At 36.8% G+C, this 10,689-nt stretch overlaps 1 protein-coding gene across 1 annotated transcript in view; it reads right to left on the bottom strand.

Annotated features, from left to right (window-relative positions):
* The window catches only part of LOC116457932 (complement factor H-related protein 3-like), a 39,425-nt gene extending 31,738 nt beyond the window's left edge, over positions 1-7,687 (bottom strand). Inside the window, 5 exon segments of the mRNA XM_058430661.1 lie at positions 15-197; positions 2,478-2,509; positions 2,511-2,574; positions 3,003-3,200; positions 7,623-7,687. Coding sequence (XP_058286644.1) covers positions 15-197; positions 2,478-2,509; positions 2,511-2,574; positions 3,003-3,200; positions 7,623-7,635 — 490 coding nt within the window. The 5' untranslated portion in view covers positions 7,636-7,687.
* Between the last annotated feature and the right edge of the window lie 3,002 nt (positions 7,688-10,689).

The following is a 10,689-nucleotide window of genomic DNA, read 5'->3' on the forward strand; positions in this document are numbered from 1 at the left end:
TGTAAATCACTTACTAATGCAAATTGGTTGTGCTGACCATCCATTTTGCAAACACGTAATTGATCCTGAAGAATTTCCATCTGCTGTTGCATATCCTGGTTTACATTTATATTGTATTTCTTTATTTAAAATATAAATAGAGGAAGATTCAGAAATAAATCCATTTTCAATTTCTATATCTGATTTTGAGCATGTTCCTAAAATAGAAAAAGTAGAGAAAAAAATAAATATTTGTTGAATACTTCTTTTACAGAAGGGAACAAGTAAAACATGGCAATATGGTAAAACAATGAAACATTTGTTAATGAATTGAAACAGCAAAACTGGAAGTTTCCTAGACATCCATGAATTTTGAAAGAAAATAGTGAAAACACAGGAAAGGGCAGAATAAAAGCAAAGAATTCTTGAGACTGTCAACAGAGCTCTGCAGGCCTTGAAGAATGCAGATCTAGCAGACTCTCCATTCCCTATAATTTTTTGGAAGCGTTTCTGGCTACTTTGCAATAACCTGAATCTTTTTGGTGCTATTAAGAGGTCTTAGACCTCAGTTAGTCAAATGCCATTTCCCAGGCAAAGACACAGTACACACTGCTACCATGGGCAGGGAAATAAATTTGTAAATATTTTGTCTCCAGGAATTTAAAATAGTTGTCATCTTAAGTGGATGCTTAAACCCATATAGCCGTGGTGTTTGAGAGAAATGTGGAAATGTAAGCAGGAAGAAACACACAAGATAGCAAAAATAAGTTCTAATATATTAGTAACGTATATGTTATTTATATATTATCAATGTATATGTTCTATACATTACTCATGGGTATATGTATAAGGTAGTAATTATTTTAGTAATGTATATGTTCTAAATTATTAGTAGTGTGTATGTTCTTTTTTGGTTAGTAATCAGAAAAAAATGTAAATGGACCAATTTTACTGTCTGAAAGGAAAATAAATCATGTTAAAGATGATACATATTTATAATAAAGCATTTGTCATAATCATGAGTTTTCTGATCTATTCTTGCCGACTTTTCGATTACTCTCCTCCAGCCTCTAAACTACAGTATTTAGTTTCTCTTGTAAACAATTTTATTTTCAATACCTATAAAGGCACTTGACACACAACAATATTTGTTAAGTGAATTAATAACAGAGTTGGTGCCTACGGCAAGAGAAAAAGGGACTTCTCTTCCAGAGGCTTAGGCTGTTGTTGAGGGCAGTGCTTCTATGAATGTGTAAGAAGATTCCCATTGTCCTTTATCTCTATTGTATCCTAATTATCATATAGTTTCTATAATGGAATGTTTTGTAAATTGCAAACAATACACACAAACAACTTTCAGGCCGGGCGCGGTGGCTCACGCTTGTAATCCCAGCACTTTGGGAGGCCGAGGCGGGCGGATCACGAGGTCAGGAGATCGAGACCATGGTGAAACCCCGTCTCTACTAAAAAAATACAAAAACTTAGCAGGGCGTGGTGGCGGGCGCCTGTAGTCCCAGCTACTCGGAGAGGCTGAGGCAGGAGAATGGCGTGAACCCGGGAGGCAGAGCTTGCAGTGAGCCGAGACTGCGCCACTGCACTCCAGCCTGGGCGATAGAGAGAGACTCTGTCTCAAAAAAACAAAAACAAAAACAAAAACAAACAAAAAAAAACTTTCAGAGACCCCTTTACCTAAAAAGTGAAAGTCAGCTATAACTGAATGTAAGTCTTCATTTAAAGTAACAGAGCATGAGCATTAGCTATAAGAATAGATGTCACACAATTGTGAGAGATGTACAAGTGACCTTTGGGCAAGCATTGTTAATTAATGCTATGATTTTATAATCTACTTAAATCAATGCATTCGCTTTGATATAAATACTGAAGCAGTGTTACTTTAATGTGTATTTAGTGTATTTTGTGCTCTTCATGACGTGTGTGTGTGTATACATATACATATATATATATGTTTTTTTTTTCTTTTCTTGAGATAGAGTCTTGCTCTATCAGCGAGTCTGGAGTGCAATGGTCTAATCTCAACTCACTGCAATCTCCGCCTCCCTGGTTCAAGCCATTCTCCAGCCTCAACCTCCTGGGTAGCTGGGATTACAGGCATGTGCCACTGCACCCGGCTAATTTTTGTATTTTTAGTAGAGACAGGGTTCCACCATGTTGGCCAGGCTGGTCTTGAACTCCTCACCTAAAGTGATCTGCCTGTCTCGGTCTCCCATAGTGCTGGGATTACAGGAGTGAGCCACTGCACCTGGCCCCTAACTTATATTTCTATTGCTACTTGGCCCTATTAAGTGACAGAATCCACTAATTATCCAGAAATTTTAAATGTATTCAGACACATTTGGAACTGGAAACTAGACAGGCTTCTGTTTTAAAATGAAAAGACATAAATTCAGCTTGAGAGTTGATGTACAAAATTTTCCAGTTAAATGTCTAGATCTTAGTCAGTTATGGACATACTGGGATCTCAAATGAGTGGACTTAACTGACACGAATGCATCTGGGAGGAGGAGACCAGTCGTAAATATGTTCTTCCATATTTTTTATTATATCCATTCTCCAAATAATTGAAAATACATAGTCCTAAGGACCATAAAATGATTTAAAGGTAAATTAGAGATATGAATTTGTTCAAAATAGTGTATTAAAATAATTTTTAGAACATTTAAATAAGACTGCATCAATACCGAAAATAATGTATAACTCAAGAAAAACTAAAGCTACTACTAAATGTTTGTACAAAAAAGTCAGTATTCAATGTTACTTAACCTTAGTTTTTTGTGATAAAATATATTTAAATTATATAGGTATTCTCATAAAGTTGCCACATTTATTTCTCTTGTAATTTTCATGAAGATCTCATAACAGAAAAGATCCATTTTGGTCTTTTTGCTTGAACAACTCTTCCTTTAGTCCTATTTGTGTTATATAAGACAATATAATCATTTATTTGCTGTTATCTCACTCTTTTCAAGTTTTATGCACATATTGTTGTACAGAAGTTTACTTACTGAGGCATGGGACTGTTGGCGACCACCCATCTTGTGTGCAATGAATGTAATCCCAGTAACTTCCTGAAGGAGTCACAAAATTTCGGTCACAGTAATAGGAATAAGATTGTCCTGCAGCCACTGGAAAGTATGGTCTACGCATACTCTCATAATATAGACCTCCATGTTGAATTCCTGGAAACTCACAAGGTTTCACTTCTTGTAATAAAAAACACAAAACAGTATAAATAATGTTTTTCTATAACAGATAATCATATAACAGATGACATTTTTGATCAATAAATTATATTCTCTTCTTAGGGTAATGAATTAGAGCTTTTAGGGCAAGAAAAGTTACAGAAATCCAATGACCTAGATATGTGAAGAGCTGTTCACTAATGAAGATTGAAGAAAACTGTGCAGACCTATTTAATATACTCTTCCATGAGTACACATATTCTAGCCCTGGGTGATTAGTGAGCATCCTGGTTGAGAGATGAAGGTTCTTATTTTACCATTCTGCTCATCTGTCTTCTTTTTCTTTCTGTTCCATCCCATCAGAAATCAGAGCCCTGCCTGTTCTTCTCAGACCAACTCTATAGTGGGAGATAGTAGTTTTTTGAAGATTTAAAAAAATTGACTGGAAGGAATGTAAGAACTACAGAGAAACATAGGAATTTCTCATTGATCACATCACACAACAAAATAATATTGCTAATTCATGTCTCAAACCAGTTATTAAGACAAGATTTCTATTCTTTATTTAACCAGGAAAATGAACTAGGAATATATCTTAATATCTAAATATCTAAGAGTATAATAAGCATTTTTATTGATTTTTAATTTTGATTAGAAAATAAGATGTTTTTAATGTTTTATATACAATATTTTTAGCACACTATAATTACAGTTTATTGAGGAATTTGTGTATATTGAATATTTGACATGTATGTTTAAGCACTATGTTATTATAAGGCTTATACTTGATATTGCCAAAAATGTTTCCATTTCCATGGGATGATTCAGAGATAATTTACTACTTGTAATACCAGAAGAGTATTCATTTTTTCTATGAAATATGATCATTGTTCAAGAAAGCTTATACTACACATTATAAAAAATTCCAACATATGCACCACACACGCATGCACAATATTGTTTATTGTCTCCATTATTCTTTAGTCCACTGGTTTATTGTCTTTCTTTCTTATTTTTTCATTAGCAAGAGTTTCAGGCAGTTTCTACAGTCTTGTTATGTGGATTATAAATGTTGAATTCTTGCATCTCTTAAGTATCTTCATTTTAAAGATATGTGGGTAACTTCTCTAGGTATAGATTCTTGGCCTATAGTCCACATTTATCTTCACCATTTTTTTTTGCCACATTTTTGAAACTTCCAATGTGAAATTTCAAATATTCATTCAGTTTCATTGCTTATAAATAGCGTTTTAATTACTCTGATTTTAGGGTATAAATCCTCAGCTGTGCTGTTTTTCAAGCTTAGCTCAAGACTTCTTTCTCCTGTTGCTATAGTCAAATAAAATCTATCTTGTCATATTTAACAAGTGTCAGATGAATAATTTGTCTTTAACACACCTTGCATTCATCAATCTATTTCTTTTTGTTTGACTAGAAAATTTTTTCAAGCGGTTTCTACAGATTAGTTATGCCGATTATAACTTTGAATCCTTGCATGTTGTAAATGTCTTTAACAAAGACCTGGGAACAATAACTTGTCTTTGTGTAGTTTCTTGGCCTATATCCATATCTCTCATTGTTGATAGATTTTGCCCCCCATTTTTTGAACTTCCAAAGTTGAGCTTAAAATGCCTCATTTAGTTTCATTCCTTCTATGTTACATTCTGTTGATTCCCCTCGACCACTGTTTGGAGATTTGTATTATTTTTTCTTTACCTTTGAAATTTGCAAATTTCATCATGATACATTATGATACATCAACATAGATCATTTAACACTAATTCCACCTTGGACAAGCTTGAGTCTTTGGATTTGCAGGAAGTGAGCCTTAAAAAACTCAATTAAAATTTCCATTAAATGGTAGAGCAGAGATTTAAACTTTAGTTTTCTGATTTCAGAACAAGTATAGTTATATATCTCATGATGGTGTTTCATAGAATGTAAATAACATAGTCTGCTGAGATTTCTTTTCAACAAATCAACAAGGAAGTATAATTAAAAGTAGCTATCATTATCATTAATACCACAGGCTTGAGCCACTTCATGACTTTTCTTTTTTACTGAGCAAATTTAAACCATTTTTATCTTTTTCACATGGTAGTTCTCTAAAGCCAAAAAAAAAAAAAAAATTCCACCTATGATCTGATTGGCACTGAAGTCAGCAGAACTTAGAGCAGCCTCATTCTATTTCTTAATCTTCTACCAATGTAAATTGTAGACTCACAAGCAGTTATGATGGTTCTATCACAATGTTAACTCAAACTGACCTTAATATTGATTAAAATACTCACTAATTTTTATAGTGGTTGCTAATCTGTTTGTACTAGTACAGCTGATTCCTTTGACCTAAGACCAGGATCTTACAGTTACCACTACTAAATTTAATTTTTTTAGATTTAGCTTTGCACACAGGATTCTTCTGGAATTATGAATCTATACTAATGCAGATTCACTATCACCATCTGCTGTAGCATTTCATTTGTGAATTTATACTGCATTTCTTCTAAACCATTAAACTATGGGCAGACACAAAAGAGTAATGATGCCCGAGAATAAAACGCTGTATCTGATAATCAGGTAAAACATATTTAATAAAACTACAAACTACTTGATAAATCATCAAACCAGTCAATTTCTCCATCTTTTCCACACAAATTTCAGAAGGTCACTTGGGAAATACTTTTGCAGAAAACCAGATATAGCTGGGATTCAGTTGGTCCAGAAGCATTTGGGCTGATCTAGAATTTTCATAAGCCAACTATAGAATAATTATTTATTTTCCTTACAGTTTTTATGCACAATGAAATTGGTTTCACAGTTACAATAGCTACCTCTCTTAAGAACTCATGCTTTTGACAATTCATCTGGGTTTGGGCACGATAATCTGAACACCTTGGAGGCCAAGGTGGGAGGACTGCTTGCGGCCAAGAGTTTGAGATCAGCCTAGGCATCATAGCAAGACCTTGTGTCTACAAAATAAAAATAAAAAATTAACTGGGCATGGTGGTACATGCCTATATTCCTAGCTGCTTAGGAGGTTGCAGTGGGAAGATCATTTGAGCCAAGGAGGTCAAGATCGCAGTGACGTATACTGCGCTGCTGCACTTCAGCCTGGGCAACAGAGGAAGACCTTGTTTTAAAAAGAAGAGAAAAGAACATTTTTCTGTCATGGACTATCCACTTTAAGTATGGTTCACCTTTACAATGCACTGTTAGATAGAAAAAAAAAAAAGAATATGTTTGTAGAGACAGAAAAAATCTTGAAAAAGCCAAAGGAACCATCATAGAAATAAAACACCCTATTGATGTGAGAGACATTTTGCTACATTTGATGATTTGTGGAAATTCCACAAATTCTTCAATACTCCTTCCTCAAAATAGTGGAGCCTAATTCTCCTCCACTTGTTGTGTGCTGGACTTAGTGACTCATTTCTGCAGAATAAATATGGCTCAGGTGAGAGCGTGTGACTAGGTGATAAATGACACGAAGGCTTCCTCCTCCTCCTCCTCACTCTCTCTCTCTCGAATCTTCAGCTCTGGGGAATTTAGTTGCCATTTAAGCAACCTGTGGAGGGGACAATGTGGTAAGGTACTGGGGCCTCGTATGAAAATCTGTGTGAGTGAGCCATGTTGGAAGCAGATCCTGCAGCCCAGCCAAGTTGTCAGGTCACTGCAGCCCAGGCCAACATCCTTGACAACTACACAGGAGAGCATCTGACACAGAACTAAACAGCAAAGTCACTCCCAAATGCCTGACCCGCAACATCTGTGAGAAAATAAAGGTTTATTGTTTTAAGCAAATATGTTTTTAGCAAAATATGTTACACAACCATACATAACTAATATAGTAGGCTTTAGAGGGTACTAGTCTCACCCAGTGTATTATTTTGGACATTGGAAGAATAGAGAAATATCTATTCATATACACACATCCATCTGTATAATTCTGAGTAGCAAACATTAAAGAGAATTTTAGTTTACAATAATTGTTTTAAATTCTACTTAGAATTATCTACTTTGGAAAGCAAAGACTTCTCAAAACTCCATATACTAAAATATTGAAATTTATTGTTTCCCCTTTTTTTGTGTTTAAGAGAGAGTAATTTCGGATTTTAAATGTAAGTCAGTATATGGACTGGAACTTACTGCAACATCCTGGAGCAGGTAGGTACCCACCCACTACTAGTGCATTTGCCCTGTTTCCCTGGGTTGTAGGATAAAAGCCATCTATACAGTCATATATGATTAAGTCTTCAATTCTGTGTTTTGTCTTTTCAGGTGTGTAGACACCATTTTGAATATAAGGAGGATTACATTTTTCTTTTTTCTGAAAAGAAAACGGCTGTGTGGACTATGTGGAAATCACTACCCATTAAAATAAAGTACATTCTTGCTAGAAACACAGTAAAAACGCAAATAAGGAAGGCCTGAGTAAGGACTTACCAGTATTAACCATCCATGTATTCTACACAGAAGTCTTTCAGCTTTTCTCCTCGAGTACACATATCTTAGCTCTGGTTGATTTAGTAAGAGTCTTTGATACGGAAAGGAGACAGGCAAATACTGGGTAGAAGAGGGCGGGTCCCTGTCAAAGGCCCCACCCCAACCCTAAATGAGGACCGGCATGTCTGTTTTCCTGTCCAAAATGTTGCCTTTTGGCCCTCCATGCTCCTCATCCAGCCCCCATATAAACCCAACACCTTAGCGGGCACACACAGGCGGCTGAACATGAAGACCAATCACAGCGGAACAAGGCGGCAGAGAAAGAGAGGAGAGGAGCGATGTCTGGATGCCGAGGGAAATGAGTTCCGCTAGGGGAGGTCGGAGAAAAATCTGGCCGCTGGGTGGTCCAACTCCAGGGGAAGACCACCTTCCCACTCCTTCCCCCACTTCGGGCTCCCTATCCAACTTGCTGAGAACCACCTCCATCACTCAATAAAACCTTGCAGTCATCCTTTGAGCCCGCATGTGATCCAATTCTTTAGGGCCACTGGGCAAGAGCTCAGGATACAGAAGGCTGTCACACTGGCCCCAGGCTCTTGAGATAAGGCAGAGGGTCCATTGAGCGGATTAACACACACGCCGTCTGCAGAGAGCAAATCTGAGTTTTGTAACATACGTCCACTTGGGCTTCTGTAGTCACAGACACCTACCCTAGACACCGCCGTGGGGCCAGAGCTCAAAAGCACTCATGCCGGCCTCTGCACCTGCCCGTCTGCAAGCTGCCCCTAGGGGTTTGAGCTGCGGGGCGACAAAGCAGGTGACACCCCTCTCGCACATCCTGCGAGGGGAATCAGGGAACTCTCCCATTTCATCTTGATTGAAAGACAAAGGTGCTTTCACCAGTTCAGTCCTTTTTTTTCTTTCTGTTCCCTTCCATCAGAATTCAGAGCCCTGCCTTTTCTTCTCAGAACAACTCAACGGAGGGAGCTAGTAGTGTTTTTGTTTGATACCTAATGTAAATGATGAGTGCAGCAAACCAACACAGCATATTTACACATATGTAACAAACCTGCACGTTGTGCACATGTACCCTAGAACTTAAAGTATAATAATAATAATAATAAAGATTAAATTCATTAACTTGTTATTCTATTTACTGAAAGCAATCTAAGAAATATAGAAAAGAAATCTGGGAAGATGGCAGAGGAGGAAACACCTGGAATCTGACTCCTCACCTTTGCAGTTGCATGGCCAGAATTTGTCTGATTGTACTATTTTTGGAGTCTATTGAAGGCCTACAACTTCTAGGGACGACTTGGATCCTAAGTTGCACTCACATTCAGTCAATTTTAGCTCCTAGCACAGTGTCATATGTTCATACCACGCTCCTTAGCCACATGGCAGGCAGCTGTATGTGTATTTGTGCAGCAACCTGCACATAGGCAGCAGGGAAAGAGAGTGTCAAAAACAACTCGATTCTTCAAATATTTGAGATTTGTGCTCTGATTACTGGGTTCTTTGATCACAGAGATGCAGACAGAAAGATAGGTGGCCTTTGTTTTTGCAGCTTTCTCCATTGTTGCAAGCCCCTCCCCTTGGCTGATGTGAATTTGTCCAAGGGGAGATACACTCGGATATTCCAAAGCAACTGCATGAATGGGGAAAATTAGAAGATGACTATGAACACTTAGCAAAAAGCGCAGGCTTGGAAAACACTGGAGACAACCTAAAGTCTATACTACAGGCTAATTCGTGACACAGACATAGCCTACAACATTCAGACAAAAACAATAAATGAAAACAATGCAGGAAGCCCCTCGACAAACATGTAGAAGGAGGAGAATCTCATTCCCATTGTTACCCATTATTAGATTAAAATGTTCAGTTTTCAACAAAAAAAATTATGTAATACAAAGAAATAGGAAAGTATGGCCTATTAAAAGAAAAAAAATAAACTGGAAGTTTCCCTAAAAAAGCTCTGCTGATAGGTCTATTAGACAGAAACTTTAAAATAACTGTATTAAAGATAGTGAAAGAAGTAAAGAAAGATGTGAAGAAAGAAAATGATGTGTGATCAAAATGGAAATATGAATAAAGGGATAGAAAGCCTGAAAAGGAACCAAAAAGAAATTCTGAAGGCAAAAAGTACAATAATTAAAAGGAAAAAAATCAAAAAAGAGATTCAGAGGCATAGTAGAGCAGGCAGATAAAAGAATTAGCAATTTTAGAAAAACCAAAATTATTGAATCTGAATAACAGAAAAAGAGATTAAAGTATAAAGTGAAAAGAATCTAAGGAACATGGGACACCAGGAAGCAGACCAACATACACAAAGTGGATTTCAGAAGGAGAAGAGAAAGATGAATAATGTTTGAAGAAATAATGGCATTAATAGAGACCCTCAATAAGCTTAATGAACTTAATGAGATTAATTCAAAGAGATAGATATCAAGATACATTATAATCAAACTTTAATTTAATTAAGTTATTTAATTTGTAGAGATAAGGTCTTGCTCTTTCACCCAGGGAGGAGTGCAGTGGTGTGATTATAGCTCACTGCAATCTCAAATTCCTAGTCTAAAGCAATCCTCCTGCCTCCATCTCTTGAATAGTAAGGACTACAGGCATGCTCTACTATATCAGGCTAAGTTTTTTACTTTAATATAATTTTTTTTGACAGGGTCATGCTCTGGCACCCAGGCCGGAATGCAGTGATGTGATCATGCCTCACCGTAGCCTCGACCTCCTGGGCTCAAGTGATCCTTCCACTTCAGCCTCTTGAGTAGCTGGGACTACAGGTGCTTTTCACCATACTTGAATAATTTTGTTGTTGTTGTTTTTGTTGTTGTTAGAGACAGAGTTTTGCCATGCTTGCCAGGCTGGCCTCAAACTTCTGGCCTCAAGCAACTCTCCCCATTCAGCCTTCCAAAGTGCTGGCGTTACAGGAATGAGCCACTATACTTGGTCATAATCAAGTTTTAAAATAGCAAAGACACAGAGAGAATCTTGTATGCAGCAAGAGAGAAGCAATTTCTCACAGGTAAGTATTTCTTAGTAAGATTATTAG

The sequence above is a fragment of the Hylobates moloch genome, unplaced genomic scaffold, assembly GCF_009828535.3.
Source record: "Hylobates moloch isolate HMO894 unplaced genomic scaffold, HMol_V3 SCAFFOLD_18, whole genome shotgun sequence".
Classification (NCBI taxonomy): domain Eukaryota; kingdom Metazoa; phylum Chordata; class Mammalia; order Primates; family Hylobatidae; genus Hylobates; species Hylobates moloch.